The following is a 20,293-nucleotide window of genomic DNA, read 5'->3' as shown; positions in this document are numbered from 1 at the left end:
TTGATGATGATGATGATGATGATGATGACGATGATGATGATGATGATGATGATGATGATGATGATGATGATGATGAGAACACCACAGCCTCAACAGCAGTCACCAACAGAATAATAATCCATTAATATATGACTCATTTACTTTTATTCTTAATCAAATAATCCCATATAATACATCAACCACAGAGTAACCTAACAAAATTTAATATCACGATGCTGTATTTTGTTTCTTCTAATACATCACATTTCTAGGCTATTAATAATAATAATGATAATAATAATAAAAATGATTCCAATAATTTTAATCTTAATAATAATCTTACTATATATCTTACTATTATTATCTTCTTATTTTCTTACCTATTTTCTTGTGCGTACAAAATTTTATGTCAACTCTGACAGCTGTTCATTTGGTCACAGTTTACTCTGCATTTAAATAGACAGCATGACATACTGAATATCAGTCTTTTTCTACACCAAGTGCTTGTTGCATTGTAAGAAAAAAGTTCCCACATTTAGTCCTCATCTAGCCTAAAAATGGCTGTTTAGCCTTGTTAGCATTCCTCATTGAATCCAATGGGTTTTGCTAGCTGCAAGCTATCTAGCAGATTGCAGCTGATATCCATCGGTTTCAGCAAGGAAAGCTATCAAGGTTTTTTTTGTTTATTTTTTCTATATATATTTTATTTGTAGACTTCAAAAATACAACAAATTGGCTGTGACAGCTCTTTCCATAACATCAGAGTAAGCTGAGTATCGTAGACATTAGCATATTAGACAATATCCAAAAAGAAACAGAGATAAAAAAATATATATATATATATATATATGAAATGAACAATAAGGAATACTATCAAGTATCAATGCATAGCTTTTTTTGTTTTGTTTTTAGTTAACTCAACAAAGCATCAAGTGTCCGGGGAAGAAAAATAAACAGAGTGAATGTCTGATTCAAAATGCCACAAAATGCCTCGTTTAATTGTCATGTTTTCCAGACAAGCTGAATCATAATGAGTCTGCGCTGCTGGAGTCAATGAGCTCAGAGGAGAGAAAACAGGTTTTCCAGACCTGGAGTCTGGAGCTGCTGGGGGCCGTGGAGACCTGGAGCCGGAGCCTGGAGGAGGGGCCGTTCAAAAAGCACGGTCAGAGGGGCAGAGAGATGGACTGATAAATACTGCAGATTCACAGACAACTTTTATTTTATCCCCACATATTTCTTATTAGATCACCAATAACCTCAAAATGTCTTCACTGTGAATGCAATAAACTACATAAACCGTTATTATTGTTATATGTCATGTAAAACCTGTATATTTCTTTTCACTGTGTTTTTCCCAGTGTCCTGGCTGACTCAGCGGGTTCTTCCTCTGGTGGTGAAATGGGAGTGGGGAACAACCAGAAACTTCCTCTACCAATACCAAGGTGAGAAGACACTGGGAGTTTTACTTGGGAACCAGGGATCGACTGATCGAAACCAATATTTTTAGGACTCAAGTGTCCAATATTCTGTATCTTTAAATGTGACTATTTTCATGCAAAAAAAAGCATGTTTTCAGTGTTTCCACCATAATTTTATTTTTATCAGGGTGGAAACAGCTGAAACAGCATTTAGACCATTATGTGACACTAAAACTCCCAAAATCTCCAATGAAACCAGACTAATGAATTTCTTATACAATTAGTGACTCTGTAAGTATATACTGTATATAAACAGTATATAAAACCCTTATCTAAAATCATCTAAACCTCTGACAGAATTTCAGTATATTTCAGTGCTCTGAAACAATTCAGACGGTTCATTTTATCCTCTTCTGTGCAGCCTATAAATTGTCTATTTTTTATGTGATTTGTGTGTATGAACTAATGCCTATGATCTAATCAGATCACTACAAGATCTAATTTTCTATTCAAAATCTGAATACTCCATTTCTGAAACACTATTTTTTCACACTGTAAGACTTTGTTGACAGTATACTTACATATGTATTTTTCTTATAGCATTTGCAAAAATAGGCTTATAAAAGGAGCGAACAACACGTTTTGCTTGTTGCTTCTTCAGGTTCGCTTACTAACCTGAACCTGAATCTGAACCTGAACCTGAACCTGACCCTATCTTGTATTCCTGTGACCAACCAGCACCTGATTATAAGTGGCTGTGTACAGGCGTCTTGACTATACTACTATAATACTATATATATATATATATACTATATATGTATTTTTTTATTCTTGTTGCCGGGTAGACTCTGTGGTTCCACCTTGCCTCCAGTCTGCAGAGAGCTTCCACCTGATCGACGCCGGGCTGCTGATCAATGTCGCCTATCCTTCTTTCCTGGGAGACAAGAGAGACATCGACCTCATCATCGCACCCGAGTACAGCGCTGGGAACATGTTTGAGGTAGAGTGCGTGTGTGTGTGTGTGTGTGTGTGTGTGTGTGTGTGTGTGTACTGCATTTTTACTCGCTCGTTTTTAGAAACATAGCTGAGTTTTACCAAAGCACATTTTGTGACTGGCTTCGGTCAGCAGAACCAAACACACCTTCCCCTTTTAAAAACAATGGAGCCCTTCTCCCTGCTGTTTGAAACTCTGCCTTTAATGACATTTCAGCAACAAATTTTCATATTTTAATGACTGTTTTCTCTTCAGATCAAGGTTCAGCTTAGCTTTAACACTGACCAATAGGGAGGGGACGATATATTGGAATTCAGTATATCGTGATACAAAAATGTGGCAATACGTCTCGTGGGACAGAAAAATTATTTGTGATATTATCTCCATTTTATTCTGCTGTAGTAATCACAAATGAGACGCTTGACCATCACAGTTTCACAAGCTCTCCATCCAAATTATATTATTTGCACTATGTAATGACATTTTTAAATTGTCGTTTATATTCTAGCGAGTCACTACCATCGCTAGAAAGATTTGTGGCTCAGAAATAAACAGAATTCTGCACAGTCAGACTTTGTTGTCATTGAACTTTAATTTATTGCATCGTATCGTGGCTGTATTGAATCGTGAAACCCCATATCGCGTATCGTATCGTGAGATAAGAATATCGTCCCATCCCTACCAACCAATAATCTTCACCCGCTGTCATACCTGCAGAATTTTCTCATGCAAATTTGTATCTTGTGTTTCCATCTTGCTGATGAAGTGGGGGAAAACAGATTTGCATTTCGGCTACTACTACGCTCATGTCGGTGTGCTCTGCTGCTCAGAGTTTGATCCAGAGTGTCTCCCCCCCTTAAATTGAAATTAAACCTGAAAGTCTGAAACCCGTCCCCCCCCCTCCACAGACCATGACTCTGGCCAGAGACTATGCAGCCAAGGTGAACAAGACTTTCCCAGAGATAGACGACAAGATCCTGGAGGACAAAGACTGGCCGAAGGACTGCTACGTGTTGCAGGGGGAGCAGAACCAGCCCACCATCGTTTACATGCCTCTCTTCAACAGAAACAACTGCAAAGGTCGGTCTGTCTGTCTGTCTGTTTGTCTGTCTGTTGTCTGTCTGTCTGTCTGTCTGTCTGTCTGTCAGTCTGTCTGTTTGTCTGTCTGTTGTCTGTCTGTCTGTCTGTCTGTCTGTCTGTCAGTCTACTCCACTATGAATGCACAAATAATACCACCTCTGTTTTGTTTGAGATGTTTCACTTTTTTTTTTTTTCTTTGTTATTATTATTATTACTTTTTTTTTGTATTATTATTATTTATTTATCTCTTATATTCTATTTATTTTAGTTGACTTTATTATTATTATTTTTTTTTTTCTTGCAAATTATTGTTTTTTTTATGTGATTATTGACTTTTGTTTTATGCTGATGTTGCTTTTCATTTACTTACTTATACATTTTCTGTTAAAAAAGAAAAATCAATAAACATATTGATAAAAAAAAAAAAAAAAAAATATTAAGATCAGTCAGACAGGTTCATCCGGGTCACAGCGATGATCCCTTCACATATTAAAGGAAGAGGAAGGTTTTTATACCTTGACACCAACCGTGAAAGTAACTAATTACATCTACTCCCGTTAAGTTGTACGTTTTTTAAAGTGTTTTTTAAAGTGTTTTTTAAAGTCAGTAATTTTACTTTTACTCGAGTAAATTTTTTGCTCAAGTTTTGTACTTCGCTGCATTTTAGATCACATCCATTACAGAGAACAGGTGCTGTGTTTCTCCATCAGCAACAGAAACTGGACCGACGTAAACTGACAAACTGTGGATCCATTCAGAGTGAGCGGCCAGTCAGCAAAGAAGAGAAGCACAATCTGGCTTTACTTTGTCTGTGCACTTTATTTAGCGATTTCTAATTTATCGAATTCAAAGAATCTTTTCAGAATCACATGGAAAAATCACAGATAACAACATTCTCTTTCTAACTCAGGAACTTTTACTCTGAGTTCATTTTACTGTAAATAAGCTACTTTTTACTTTTACTTCAGTGGATTTTTACACCAGTACTTTCACTTCTACTTGAGTAGGACAGCACTCTTTCCATCACTGCTTGACACAAACGACACATGGACTGTGCAAAAAAAACAAAAAAAAAAACAGGGTTCAACAACACACATGACTTTCATTCCCCTCCAGATGCAGAAGAGGTGAAGCAGAAGATGGAGGAGTTCTCCACCTTCCAGCTTCCCTTCAGCCAGGAGAAGATCCAGTTTCTGCTGGAGACGGCTAAAGCCAACGTGAAGAACAACAAGGAGACGATACTGAGGGAGATCAAGAAGGCTGCTGGACGCAGGCAGAGCAAGAGGTGGGTGTGTGTGTGTGTGTGTGTGTGTGTGTTGTGTGTGTGTGTGTGTGTATGTGTGGGTCTTTCTTAGAGAGAGAAAGAAAAATAGGAGTGGAGAAGTGATAGGTGGATACTCAACTGTGCAGGTAGTCGAGATATGTGTGAGTCATGTGCTTCTATGTGAGAATGAATAAATGAATGTATGTAAGAATGAATGAATGAGTGAATGAATGAATGAATGAATGAATGAAAGAATGAGTCAATAATATTGTCACACTAAGATTGTTCTTTTCTGTTTCTTCTATTTTCTCTGTAGGAACTCTTCAGATCCTGGCCTCTAATCTCATCCTCATGACAGACTGAGTGGACTCTACTGTGTTTCAGATGTAATGATCATAATCAGACACTAGAGGACGCTCTACTGCCTTTTTCTGCACATTAGTGCCTTTCCTACACTGACTGAACCAAACAGATCCGCTTCCTCTTTCCGTGAACTAGACTGACCGGTCAATCCAGGTGAAAGCTATAATCCTTTATTGATTTCACCTGGTACACAGAAAAAAATATCTATTTTAACAAGTTATTTAATCTCATATTTAGTCTTTAAATCTTATTTTTTCTTAAAATAAGAGGAAATTATGTGAATGGGGTGAGATAACTCCACTTGTTTCCAATGCAGTTTCACTTGTTTCAGGTGTTTTCTAGAAATGACAATTCTTGAAGCAAGTGAAATTATCGAACCCCACTGGCAGATTTTTTCACTTATTTTAACAAAATTATGATTTCAGGACTCAATAATAGACTAAATGACTTGCTAAGATGGAGATTTTTTTGCAGTGTAAATCCATTTCAGTAATGAAGGGAAATATAGATGAAGAAAAGGAGACTTTTACGCTGGCTAATCAGAAAAGCAATGTATTACTCATGACTCCCTGGGTAATTTATTACATTACTCGATTGCCTTCTCTCTTACCTTCGAAAAGCAGGTTGTGGGTTCATACAGAAAGACGAGCAGCATAACTGATGCAAAATATCTTCCCACTGCCCTTATTGGATTTATTCTCCCAAAGCTTTCGCCCCCCAAAGAGCTTTTTTTCAGCCCCTAGGAAGTGAGAAAGAGGATTTGTGGAATTCTTTTTATTTTTTTTTACCCTTTTACCATTCATTAATTAATGAGATAATGGCTTTTTAACATTTTAACACAAGATAAGTGCCTTGGAATATTTTTTTCTGTGATATAAAGACACTCCAGAGTGCAATGAAAATATACACTTACAGTTATGGTTTAGGCATTTTAACTGGCACTCCAAACCAGAGGGACTTACAGTGAGTGCAGTAGAAACATTAATAAGGAGTTTAAAGATCATCGCCATGACTACATAGATGTAACAAGTATTCCGTCCCCAAAATGGTAATTTATGACTGAGAAGTGGGTAAAAATAAGAGCCGGAAAGAAATCTAGAAACATTTTTATCTTATTTTAACTAGACAGCAGGGTCATATTTTTATTTGCAACAGGTACTATCTGATTTTTCAGGTCACAATACCAATATTGACTTTAGACCTTTTCCAATGCCATGAGTCCCTTGGATGTTTTTCTTCTTTTCACAAAGTCGAGTGTGAGTCACAGTGAAATGTGTAGGAGTGCAGCAGAAAGAGTGCCAGGCGGGTCTCTGTGCCACGGACAGACAGACCGCCTCAAACCGACTCCTCTTACCTCTCACTTAAAGATCTACTGTGTACTTGCAGTTAATTATTCACTAACAGTAAATCCAGATCAGGGGAAACCGTCCAAAGCTCACTGATGAAGGCAGATCTGTTCCAGCAGTGGTTACAATAAACTTATTTTTTTTTTTACCTCAGTCAGGTTTTCCTTGATTCATTTGTTTGTGTTGAGTGTCTTGTCGAATTGTGAATCACAGAATCAACAGAAGCTTTGACTGAAGGTTTGATGCTGCACAAATAAAGAGACAAAACCAGTTCAACCGTTCTGGTGAAAACACTTTGGGAGAAAACCACGCAAAAAATACTGACTTCAAAATGTCAGCTTTGTAAGATACGATACAAAGCTCATTTTTTTTAATTTATGTGTCACTCCTCAATGTGCAGATCAGACAGAGTAAAGTGCATTTACAATAGTCAAGTCAAGTCATACTTTATTTGTATAGCACATTTCATTCACAGGAAAACTCAATGTGCTTTACACACAAAAACAATGCAAACAGCAAAAACGTTTTGAAGTAGTAGAAATAACAAGAAGTGAATAAACATCTAAGACACACATTTTTTACATATATTTAAAATATGTATATATATACACACACACACATATATATATACAGTATATGTATATATATATATTTATCCAATTCAGAGTGGGATCTGCAAACATTTGCAGTCCAAACAGTTTTGAAATTCTAATATGAGTCACTCAGTTTTGGCATCAGCAATCCACTCGCCCCCAATACACACACCCACCCACACACACACACACACACACACGCACACACAGGGTATATGATAAGAAGAGGGAGTAACTGGGGGCGCTTCTCGTCTCGTAGCTCCACCAGACTCGAACCTCTCCTCGCTCCCTGGATTTTGTTTCTGACTCTTGCGGCTGCTCATCCTCCCAGCATGCAGTGCAGAAGTGCAGGCTGGGCCGCGGTGTGTGTGTGTGTGTGTGTGTTGCTGGTGACACCACCGGGGCAGTCGGTGGAGGACGTGGAGGGAAATCATGCAAACTCATCTGAAGTTAATGATGTGGAGAGAAAACATGCCAACGTATCTGTAGTAAGTGACGCATGGTTAAAAGATACCTGTTACAAAAATGCTAGATATTTTTACCGTTCCTTAGTTTTATCCTGGCTGTGTTTTAACTTGGGTCATGCAATTGGTTTTACTTATTTTACTGTGTATTATATAATTGTGTACCAATTCTATTTATAATTTTTGTTAATGTTTGTTTTCATTTCTTTGTGCCTCGTTGCTTGAAAGATTAAAGTTAAATCAATTCTTATTATTCATCATTCATCATCTCCAAGAGCCAGTCTGTGAAACTCATTATCATTTTCTCAACCAAAACCAAACACTTAAGATAGTTACTTTCCTTCACAAAGTGCCATCATTTGTTTTCATTTTGCGCTACGCATCATTTTGTCACATTTTTCCAATGACTGATATTTAATTTTTACAAGTGATTTTCGAATCCTTGTTGGATGTGTGGCTTTATTTAGATTCCATAATAACTGTAACTTTATTACTATAACATTGTCATATTTGACAGCTTATATCATGATTATGTAAGTATTTTCCTTAGCACAATAGGCATGTCACAAATGGAAAGTGTTAAAATATTGTAGCCTATAATTAAATATTAATTTCTGATGAGATGTATCAGGTGATAGATGGAAAATCATATAATCATACTGTATATATTGCATTACACAATTGTAATATAATTGTAATAAATAAATGTACATACATACATACAATATAATAAAAGTAATTCAGATTGAGATTAAATTTTTCAACCAGTCTAAAAGGGAGAGGGTGGCACGAAAAGTTCCTATTCTCAACTTTTGAATATAAAGTGTTTACTCTTGGACAATTTTTGAGTTCTATGCACTTTGAATATGGTGTATATGTATTTTTTTTTTTAAGTTAGTGGTACTCATTGTAATTAAGGCAGTCAGTTGCCACAGCTTTTTTTTAAGTTTCGAGGTAAATGATTTTAAGTTTTAAGAAGTCAGTGTTGTTGAGTTGTGAGTAAGCAAAATATTTAAAAAGAGACTAATAAATATTGAGTTTATTGAACATGAAATGCTCAGTTTGTGTACTTAAAATTATTCAGTTATGTTAACTTATTGCAATGAGAGTGGAATGAATATTCTAAGCATTAACTGAAAATATTTGAGTTGACTTAATCAGTAATTTGATTTCACTGTAATCAAAAGGTACATGTAACACTAACTCCAAATATTTAAGCTCTGAAAACGTGTGACTTTTGAGTTCATAAGGCAATCAGTTGACTTAATTTTTTTGGAGTTCTGCTAACTTATTTGGGTTTACAGTGTGCATATCTGCTAACTTATTTGGGTTTACAGTGTGCATAAGTGGACGGTAAAGTTTGTGGCTGTGTTTGTGTGCAGCAGCAGGTGCGTCAGTCTCAGTCCCTCGGAGCAGCTGAGCAGAAATATATTCACCGGAGGAAACAGAAGGTTCTGGAGTCGCTCAGCGGCCTGGGAATCAACCTCACAGCGGTAAGAGAAGAAGAAATGTGTAGCTGGGAAATTATCATAGTTCTGCTTTCTCTCTACCTTATTTCATCTGTGTCTCTCTCTGTCTCATTCTCTACAGTGACAGACCTGCTGGATCATATGGCATTTGCAAATAACTTTTAGTGTTTGTTTTATTTTGCTTTGAGTGGCAGGTGGGTGGAGCTTGCTGCATTGGCACTGACACTGACAACCTCAGCAAGTATTTGAAAGTCAGTTTAATTTATGTGATTTCCAACTCACCTGGAATATCCCAGAGAGTAAACCCCACCCATCTGATATTCCTAGTAGCTTAAAACAAGCATTCACCGGTCTGTTGCCAGCCCTTCACTCCCTCTTTTCCTTTTACTCTTCTCTCCCCTCCTCCCACCCCTCTGCCTCTGCCATGTTGCCCACATGGATGTTACACTCTACACACTATTACCAAAACACAACTGAAGATGGATTTCGTTCCATAACCCTATACAACCATTTGGGGGAAATGTAGCTGTGTGAATTTCACCAGTAGCTATTATTTTATATATTCTGTCCTTAAAAACATTTCGCTTTTGCAAGTAAAGGCCTCAAAACAAGTCGTAATCTGCTTCACATTCATGCCAGCAATCATTTAAGAAGGTAAAGTAGGTGGTTTTGTTGTTTTTTCCCCCCATATAATGGATAGTTTGTTCTGTAATGAAAAGCTTCACCTGTCATATCTTACATCTTGTTAACCTCCATCCAGGACTCAGTTCCTCACATCGCCCTGCTGGGGTCAGGGGGGGGTCAGAGGGCAGCGGTGGCCCTGCTGGGCTCGCTCTACCAGATGGAGGAAGACGGTCTGCTGGACTCGCTGCTCTACATAGGGGGAGTCTCTGGATCCACATGGTGAGAGGTGTGAAGAGGTGGAAGGAGGGGACGGGTGGAGGGGGAGGAGAGGAGAGAGAGAGGAGGCAGCAGAGGGTTAAACAGGGATAAACGACAGTGGCAGCCTGTGCAGATATTTTGTAAAAAAGATAATTTTATTGGATAAAGTTTTAACCTGTCATCCTGCCGGGTTCGAGATTCAAAACATATCTGATTCAAGTTCCTGTAACTTTCTGTCAGCATGAAAGACTTGTCTGTCTCTTCTTCTGTGGTGTTCATACCAGTTAAGAACACATGAAGAAATAGCTGAATATGAGCATCAGTCCAGACTTAATTTTGTTTGGCTTTCCAAGCATGAGGAACCGCATCCATCTCCTTCTACCCATAATCCCTTGTGTTTCGGGGTGGTTTCCTGTAGCCGGTCGGATTAACGAACCACGCACAGCAGTTCTCTTGTTAGAGGACTGAGACTCTCGGTGTGTCCCATCTCCACCTCTCCTTAACTCCACCTCTCCCCCTGCCTCTCCCCTCCCTCTCTCCCTCCCTTCTCCAACCCTTCACCTCTCTCTCCCTCCTCCTCTCTGGTCGTGTCCCAGGTCCATGTCGTCTCTGTACAGCGACCCGTCCTGGAGGGAGAACATCAGCAGAGTGATTTCCACCATGTCGGGTCCCAATCTGGGGTGGATCCCTAGTATGGAATGGCTGACGGACATGAAAGCGAACGACCAGGACTTCTCCCTCACCGACCCCTGGGCTGCCTTCATCGCTGATCACTTCATCAAGGAGGTGCAGAATAATAACATAATACTAAAACTGTTAATACTAATACTACCACTGCTGCTAATAGGCTAAAACTACTAAAATTACTACTGTTAATATTACTATTTCTAATAATACTGCTACTACTAAAACTGCTGCTTGTCTCAAACTCCTACTTCTACCACCAACACTGCTACTGCTAATAATAATAGTACTTCTAGTACTAATACTGCTAACAATACTATTACTAATACTTAAACTGCTAAAACTACTATGACTACTCAAACTGTCAAAAATAATAATATAATATAATATAATATAATATAATATAATATAATATAATATAATATAATATAATATCATATAATATAATATAATATGATATGATATAATATAACCACTTAATCTTGTTTTATTTTATTTTGAAAAATGACAGAATTTCAATTAATTTATCCAAATATTCAAAATGCGTCACCATCTGATCACTGTTAAGTAACTTCAGTTTTTGGTTTCATCAGATTGACACACGTCAGCTTTCTGGAGACTGCGACAGGAACGCTACCAACCCCTATCCCGTCTACAACGCCATCGAGAAAACCTGCAACACAGAGAACACTACTGAAGGTACACACACACACACACACACACACACACACACACACACACACACACACACACACACAGCCGACACAAAAACTCAAGGGAAGGATGGGATCCTTCCCTCTCTCTCTTTTTGACTCTCTCTCTCTGTCTCCCTCTCCCTCTCTCTCTCTCTCTCTCTCTCTCACTCCCTCTCTCCCTCTCTCTCTCTCTCTCTCTCTCTCTCTCTCACTCACTCACTCACTCACTCACTCACTCACTCTCCCTCTCTCTCTCTCTCTCTCTCTCTCTCTCTCTCAGGTAAATGGTTTGAGGTGACTCCTCATGAATCTGGCTTCACAGACTTGGGTCTCTTCATTAAAACTTCCCATCTGGGCAGCATATTCCAGGCAGGAGAGCTGCTGGAGGAAAGGCCGGAGATGGACATGGTCAAACTGCAAGGTGTGTGTGTGTGTGTGTGTGTGTGTGTGTCAGGGTTCCCATTGGCCTGAAAAAACCCTTGAAAGTTTGTGGATTTGAGAAAAATAAGATATGGCCTTAAAGGTTTTTGAATTCATGTCTTACTCCAAAACAACTTTGTGCCCTTCGATTTCACCAAACAGGGCCTTGAAAGTCATTGAAAAGTCTGTGAATTTGATGTCCAAGTGACTGTGGGAACGCTGGTGTGTGTTTTCCCTGTGCAGGCCTTGCTGCAAGTGCTAGTAATCACAAATTTGTGTGTGTGTGTGTGTGTGTGTGTGTGTGTGTGTGTGTGTGCCCCACGCAGGTGTTCTGAGCAGTGCTATGGCTGATGGACAGGCCGTATTAGACGTGCTGCCTGCCCCTATTCGAAGTAATGAAACAACAAATGGAAGTCCTGCAAAACAGTGCTAAAGTCCTGTTTTTAATAAATAAATCATTCAAGTGTTTCGTGTATATCTGTGCATGTGTGTGTGTGTGTGTGTGTGTGTGTGTCTTTCAGTGCTATACAAATTTGGTCATTTCATGTCTGGGAAGAGCGATGTAGCAGATAACACCACTTCATCTAGCTGCAACAACACAGAGAGCCAAACACAAGGTACTGTGTGTGTGTGTGTGTGTGTGTGTGTGTGTGTGTGTGTGTGTGTGTGTGTAATCGTATAGTAATAATTTTATTTGTATAGCACTTTTCTTCTGGAAATGGGAAGTAAGCTGAGAGAGAGAGAGAGAGAGAGAGAGAGAGAGAGAGAGTATCACTTTACAAGCAACAGTGATGGTTTGTCAAATGAGATTAGATGAGAGGGGACTGGGCATTGATGATGGTAGTGATGATGATGATGATGATGGTGATGACAGTGATTGATTGATACATTTTATTTAATCTATATTCGGCCAGGAGAGAGACCTGGACAAGAACGCAGCATCAATGACAAACATAAAAGTTTCAGACAAACAACAATGAAAATGACAACAATAAGGATGATAAAATTGTCAACAAATGGCCCTTTGACAACAATGCCATTATTCCTGCTGCAGAGGGGGGTCAGGTGGCTGAGGAGCCGGCACCCTGCGCGACAGAGAGCCCAGGGGTGGAGGAGGCACCGCAGGACCAGAACGGTAACGTTTTAAAGCTCTGTGTAAAGGTTCCATAAGGTTAAAGCTGCAACCCTGCAGCCCAGTCATGTTAATGACACAATTATATTGGAAAGGACACACATTAGAAGAAGTGAAATTAGCTACTAAAACCATAGCCTTCTGTGGGAAAAATGTATTGACTTTATATTTTTAATGAGAAGTTGGGTTGTAGTAAATTCTCGCAACACTGTGGCAGCTCCCAGTATTTTGCTTACTTACTATTCTACAATAAAAAAAAACAACAACATTTTGAGCACTCACAGGCTCTTCGTCAGGTAGGTTTTGCAATGAATCAGACAGGCTCAGGTGTTCCTCATTTGCAGAATGGATATAGGCCCCACCCATAGATGTGATCATGGAAAAACCAATGAAATCTCTACAAAGAAAGAAAAAAAATATATACATATATACATATAATATATATATATATGTATAGAAATCCATCATTAGAAAAAACCCCAGTTAATTTATATTTGAGTGTAATTCACCTAAGTAGGTAGCATATTATACATATCAAAAAGCATTCACAGTATAAAGATGGGCCTTATATACATGTGGCCTATTAGTTGCATACTGGAAAGTTCTAAGGGGTTCTGCAATCTCATGATTCACTGGTCATAGATATAAGTTTTTCCCCCTCCCTCCAAAATAGGAAAACACAAACACAACAACACAGCAATATATATATATGAAGAAATTATCTCATTAAGTTATTGAAAAAATGATTCAAAAAGGAAGAATAGAAGCCTAATATCAAAATAACAAAAAAGATTTAAAAAAAGAGAGACTATCTCAGAGGCAATATTTTAGATATAGAAACTCATGCTTGAGCTTGAACCACTAATGGTCATTATCATTCATATGAAGGGTTTGATGGAGAAGTCCTCATTCAGACCGCGAGGGGCCCTTGTTTGGGGATGATATATCCAATAATGTTCTCGTTGGAGAAGACATCTTTCTATGTCTCTTTTTCTTCTTTGTGGGAGAGCTTGCTCGATACCTGTGTAACGGAGAGAAGCTACAGGATGGTTTCATTCATTGAAATGTCTTGCAACAGGAATCATTATATCACCTGTGGTATCCTTATTGGCTTCAAAATTCACCCATGGGTTAACAATCATGAGGTGGGGCCCCGCCAGTTGAGACGCTGTTTATTTGCCTTGTTTGCCCCAAATTAAATTCTTACGTTATGGTCAATGGCGGGAAATCTTCTCCGGCCACAGGAAGTGATGAATTGAAAATCAGGAGTAAAATCCAAACTATCTCCTAATGTCCCAGTGAGCAGCGCTCCGTCCTGAGAAAGATGGACTCACCAACATTAGATCTTTTCCTCTCTCGTCTCTTTGGTTTCCTTTAGTGTAAAGCATCACAGACCGGTCGGGTTGTAATACACTATAATAGTAATAATTGCGTAATTGAAGAGCCAAAATTATTGTAGAATTAAAGAATATAAAAAAAATGTGTTTTGCTACTATCGCTGATTGATATGACGCAATAGTAGTTCAACCTATATCCAGTTCATAAAGCTTCTCCACTGTCTGTTCTTAACAGCCGGTGTCTGGTAGCTCTTTCCTGGGAAAAATCCTCTGATACAAAGGAAGTGATGTGTTTTACAAGTTTGCGTGGAGTAAACAGAAGAAGAAGAACTGGGTAGTTAGCATGAGCAGAGATAGCCACCATGGCTGAACAGACAGAGAAAAGAGAAACTCAAACTGATGTCACCAAAATCAATAAAACACAGATCTCATGGATAACCACTTTAAGTTGTTATAAACGTTGCTAAGAGAGTTACTTTATCACTTCCTCTCTCCAGATTTTCCAGCCATTCCACAGATTCGAAATGAAATGTGTGACATGGACAGCATTTTAAAATACTGTGATAACATGGTAGTCATATTATTGTGTGAATGAAGTTGCTCATTATGAAACATGTATGTTTTCTGTGTGGTTTATTTTTTTCCAGACACTAAGGCGGCCATTTTGCCTCTGGTCAACAGCTGGGAGTGGGGGACAACCAAGAACTTCCTCTACCAATACAACGGTAACTGAACACAGAAACCTGAGCATCGGCTCAACATGACAACAACACAGGGCGTCCCATAGCCGAGAGGCCGCTCCTTACTGTGATTAAATATACTGTGGTGAGGTACAATGTAGCCAGGTAGCCTACACATAACTGCAGTAAAGAAGAGCCTATAATGGTTTTTACATGACATCTGATGTATGGCGCTTCATGTCTATAGCTGAACTCCACTGGTGGAAAAAGTACTCAAGTAAAAGTACTTCATTAGAAGTAAAAGTATATATATATGTAAGTAGTGGTGGAAAGTAACTAAGTACATTTACTCAAGTACTGTACTTAAGTACAATTTTGAGGTACTTGTACTTTACTTGAGTATTTCCATTTTATGCTACTTTGTACTTACTCCACAACAATTGTACTTTTTACTTCATTACATTTATTTTACAGCTATAGTTACTAGTTACTTTTCAGATCAATATTTTATATTAAAACATTTGATCATCTTTATAAAATAACTATAAAATAGCATTGTTATAGAATACCCAAAAGTATGGCTAAATTGTTAAGATTAGCTTCACGTTGACACCTTTAAAATGCTGCTTACATGTACATGTATGTCAATAAATCAGTATTAATATTCCAATAATTTATGAAAAATATAACTCTCTAAATGGGGACACTTTGCATAATGAGTATGTTTACTTTGATACCCTAAGTACATTTTGCTGCCAATACTTACTTTTACTTCCACCACTGAAAGTAAGTAAGAATATAGAAGTATTAGCAGTAAAACGTACTGAAGTATCAAAAGTGAAAGTCCTCATTCTTTCAGAGACTTAAATTATTGTAAATGTTGTCGGTCTAACTGCTCCAGCTACTGTTGGGGAGTTTAAACTCTAACAATGCAACACATTTTATGAGCTTATAGTATGTTTTGTATGTAAAACCTTATTCTGCAGAGTAACTAGTAACTCCAGCCGGCAGATAAATGTAGTGGAGGAAAAGTAGAAAGTCTCACAAAATGGAAATACTCAGGTAAAGTGCCGGTGCCTCAAAATTGTACGCAATTCAGTACTTGAGTAAATGTACTTAGTTACTTTCCACCTCTGCTGATTCCTGTTGCTGAGCAGATTCTTCAGTCCCATCCTGTCTCCAGTCTGAAAATTTCTACCTGATCGACGCTGGTCTGTACAACAACGTCCCTTATCCTCCTTTCCTGGGAGAGAGGAGAGACATCGACCTGATCATCGCCCTGGAGTATAGCGCTGGGAACATGTTTGAGGTGCAGTGTGTGTGTATGTGTGTGTGTGTGTGTGTGTGTGTGAAGAGTTGTGGTTTGGAGACACAACAAGGCCTTGAATTGAACAGACAAAACCACAAAATGCAGACACATTCAAGTTTATTTGAGCTTCTCATGTATGATCACCATGTTGACGAGGGACGAGACGATCCGCTTACCTCATGATACGATTCGATACGCGATATGGGATTCAACTATTCAGCATTTCACAACAAAAAAATTAAGCAAAAATTAGAGAGAAATCGGAAAAAATAGACATAAATAATAAATCATCTCGCAACCCCCTGGAGGGTCCCGACCCCTAGATTGAGAACCACTGCTGTAGACTAGTGTGGTCAGGTCCTTGTGGCTCTACATGTAGTTGAGAATATAGACAATGCACGAGTTTAAGTTTAAATTTAAGTTTAAGTTTATGTTTATGTTTAAGTTTATTGGTAACACTTCACAATAAGGGTCACTAAGTTAAGGGTTAGTTAATGCTTAATAAGCATTAACTAACCCTTAATTAACAGTTAACTAATGTGTCTGGTAATCATTTACTAATGGTGTTCATGTTAACTAAGGTATTAATTTATACATTATTTAATAGTCATCTTTACAAACTATTAAATAATGTATAAATTAATACCTTAGTTAACATGAACACCATTAATAAATTACACATTAGTTAACTGTTAATTAAGGGTTAGTTAATGCTTATTAAGCATTAAGTAACCCTTAACTTAGTGACCCTTATTGTAAAGTTACTGGTTTATTTATATAGCGCTTTAAAAACAAAGCACGTTTAAAGCAGATAAGAAAGAGCAAACACACACACACACACACACACACACACACACATACACACACACTATCAATAGAAGGCATACATACTGGCATAAAAACAAATGTGACAAAAAGATGCAATTGCAATTGAAAATAGGTTTTAGAAAGACTTAATAATAGGTGCAGTGTAGCTCTACAGAGGGGAAACAGATTTTACAAAGAGGTTACATGAGGTCACTGGTGGCCTGGATCCAGCATCTGTTTTGGTTTTCACTCACTTTCATTCTCACTCATTTACATGTTTACAGTTTAGCGCTCTGCAACAGTAGAATAACAAAGTGTCTATTCCTAAATCACCAACATTACAAGCAACCAATAGAACAGAGGGGCAAAGGTCAGAGCCACATAGTCTACTGATAATATTTCTGTGACCGTAAGAGAAATGTCCTAGGTAAAGAAATAAAAAATAAGGGATGAGTATAGAGAGTTTGAGGAGTAGACAAAGAAGATGTCGGAGAGGGGAAGTGGTCCAGTGGAGAGAAGGGTGACTTCATTTAGTTGTTGTAGAGATGAGTTTTCACACTGCAAAAAATCTCCATCTTAACAAGTCCTTTAGTCTATTACTGAGTCCTAAAATCATACTTTTCTTTTTTTTTTTGTTATTAAAGTTTTTATTTATTTATTTAAATATACACAAACAGACAGTATTATTACCTTTATCTATAAAACATCCAAAGGCCCATGGTAAATGCACATATTTAGAACAACCAAAATAAACATTTAGCAGTCATAGCAATACAATTAGATCATCACCGTGTCCCAGCAATACTATGAGCGAAAAAGCGGTCCCACGACCTCTTAAAGTTCTCACCTTCATCATTGACTCTAGCTAACATGTGTTCATATGATGCTATTTCTAACATAGAATCTATCCATTTTTTTAAGATCTGGAGAGGATGTACTTTTCCATAATCTGAGGATCATGCGGGCAGCCGTGACAACCCCTACATTTATCACTGCAAAGTCATATTTTGATATATTGGGAATTTCTGTTTGGTCCCCCAGTAGGCACAGTCTTGGCGATACAGGTACCGTCGAACCCAACCACTTCCCTATGTATTCTAGTACTTTTTCCCAAAATGGGTAAACATACTTTTCTTAAAATAAGTGAACAAATCTGCCGGTGGGGTTCGATAATTTAACTTGTTTCCAATGCAAATCAACTTGTTTCAACTTGAATTTTTTTTGTAGAATCAAGTGTCCTTTTCTTGACAGCAGTGCAGTGATCTTCCTTATTCTGACTTGTTTCAAGATACTGACACTCATTTCTGCAAAATTCCTGAAACAAGTTAAGCTGCATCGGAAACAAGTGGAGTTATCTCTCCTCACTGGCAGAATTCTTCTCTTGTTTTAAGAAAAAATAATACTTGAAGGCTGAATATGAGACTAAATGACTTGTTAAGATGGAGGTTTTTTTTTTGCAGTGCAGCATAAGACGGGGAGCGACTCTGCTGTTCTGATCTGATTTTTGTTCTCACCCGCTCTCACTTATATTGACCAATGGGATTGTTAGAACCACACAGCTGAAGTCAGGAGTGGGCTTTGAACCATTCTCCCACCTCCTCCTTCTCCACAGACCCTGACTCTGGCCAGAGACTATGCAGCCGAGGTGAACAAGCCTTTCCCAAAGATAGACGACGAGGTCCTGGAGGACAAAGACTGGCCGAAGGACTGCTACGTGTTGCAGGGGGAGCAGAACGAGCCCACCATCGTTTACATGCCTCTCTTCAACAGAATTAACTGCAAAGGTCTGTCACACACACTCTCTCTCTCTTTCTCTCTCTCTCCCAGTCTGATTCCCCAATTTCCGCCTCCTTCTCTTCTTCCCTCCACTTTACACAAATGCTAATAATAAATCGTGAACACTGTTTGACCCTGGTCTGACAGCAACTGAGGCTCCACAACAGGAAAAAAGGCAGACATTGAATTTCCCGACTTGCACTGGTCTCATCCTCTTGTCATCTGCTGCACACACAACTTGTCCTGTTTGTTGGTGGAGTGCAAAAAACCCCCCAAAACAAAACACAAGGACATCTCCATTTTGACCACATGCTGTGAGTCGTGACGCTCCCACTGGATCCTGCAGCTCCTCCTCCTGCCTCCTTGGACCAGCCCAAACGTTTGGCCTGCCATGAAAACAAATCCTCTATTTCTTCAAATTTGAGTAAGTTTTGTCCATAATCTGAAATCCAGAGAGACAGGTAAAATAACAGGTTATACATTTATGTGTTCAGTTATTTCAATATATATTTGATATTTGCCCCATGTTACTTTTATCGGTTTGTGTTTCTTTGCTTTTGCCTAGTTAGAGTATACAGCAGTTTAAACAATAAAATGTATGTCAATTAAATACATTTCTTGACACAGTTACCTTTTTATTTTTATACATTTTTAGTTCTCTCATCCAAGTGGATCAGTGCAGGCTCATTGCAAACAGCAAACAAATTCAAACTTTACTTTTATTTTATATTCGCTACTAAAGTAAAAAAAAAAAAAAAAAAAAAAAAAGGAAAAAAATAGTTGCCACGCCCACTGCTTTCGCCACGCCCACCTGTTTCCCATGCCTGTCTAGGCCGAGAGCAGCTGTAAAAATGTAGACTGAAGAAGTGTCCCCGTCCTGTGAGGCAGCATGCCGAAATCCTGTTGTGTTCCTTGCTGTACCAACAACACTCGGAAGAATAATGGCGTCAAGTTTTTTTGCGTGCCAAAAGATGGGAAGAGACGCATGAAATGGTTTCAGTCTATTCGGCGTGAGGACGGACCCGGCAAGCTGTGGGCTCCAGCTTCAAAGCACATTTACGTCTGTTCCATTCACTTTGTAACTGGTGAGTAACGTTAGCTAGCGAGCTAGGGCTTTAGCCAAACTGTATTACAAAATCTGGCCGTTTCAAGTGACCTTGCCTGTCGGCGACGATGCATGGCGAATTAAATATGATTTAGTACCGATTTAATCGTCATGAGCGACTCTTTAAATCGGCATACATGTAATCCACCAAACAATACGTTATTTAAACATAAATTCAACTTTTGGTTTATAATGCTCGCTATCACCCACCATAACGTAACTGTATTTGTGGCGGAATAAGTATGCTTTCCGGTGGATTGGTTTCTGGTAAAATCGGTATATAGATAATCTACCAAGTAGCCCTTAATTTCAATAAAATATCAACATTTGGACTTGTTCTCACTGCCCGCTACCACCCGCCGTAGTAGACATTATTAGTAGAAAAAGATTGTGGGCGAAATCAGGCGAACCCGTTGCAATAGTTGAGGTTTTTATTGAAATTAGCGATAATTGGAGACGTGTACCTTTGCCGATAAAGGAAGGCACGTACAGTGCC

At 38.5% G+C, this 20,293-nt stretch overlaps 2 protein-coding genes across 2 annotated transcripts; both read left to right on the top strand.

Moving 5' to 3' along the window:
- Window positions 1-994: 994 nt before the first annotated feature.
- Window positions 995-6,597, top strand: LOC139640188 (cytosolic phospholipase A2 gamma-like; the record flags this gene model as incomplete). The annotated part of the gene is made up of 6 exons (XM_071514361.1): window positions 995-1,141; window positions 1,338-1,421; window positions 2,243-2,397; window positions 3,300-3,471; window positions 4,588-4,756; window positions 5,052-6,597. Coding segments are annotated over 6 exons (752 nt in total), but the record flags the coding sequence as incomplete, so codon positions are not given.
- Window positions 6,598-7,369: 772 nt separating this feature from the next.
- On the top strand, window positions 7,370-18,700 carry LOC139640189 (cytosolic phospholipase A2 gamma-like; the record flags this gene model as incomplete). Its single annotated transcript, XM_071514362.1, has 9 exons — window positions 7,370-7,486; window positions 8,887-8,994; window positions 9,731-9,873; window positions 10,449-10,638; window positions 11,130-11,235; window positions 11,512-11,658; window positions 14,768-14,845; window positions 15,958-16,109; window positions 18,529-18,700. Coding segments are annotated over exons 1-9 (1,213 nt in total), but the record flags the coding sequence as incomplete, so codon positions are not given.
- Window positions 18,701-20,293: the final 1,593 nt, after the last annotated feature.

The sequence above is a fragment of the Centroberyx affinis genome, unplaced genomic scaffold, assembly GCF_046629955.1.
Source record: "Centroberyx affinis isolate AG114_WGS23_722 - 3 ecotype Tasmania unplaced genomic scaffold, CSIRO-AGI_Caff_v1 ptg008563l_1, whole genome shotgun sequence".
In the NCBI taxonomy this organism is placed as follows: domain Eukaryota; kingdom Metazoa; phylum Chordata; class Actinopteri; order Beryciformes; family Berycidae; genus Centroberyx; species Centroberyx affinis.
Note: the sequence above shows the minus strand (reverse complement) of the source record. Positions and strands in the feature narration are given on the sequence as shown.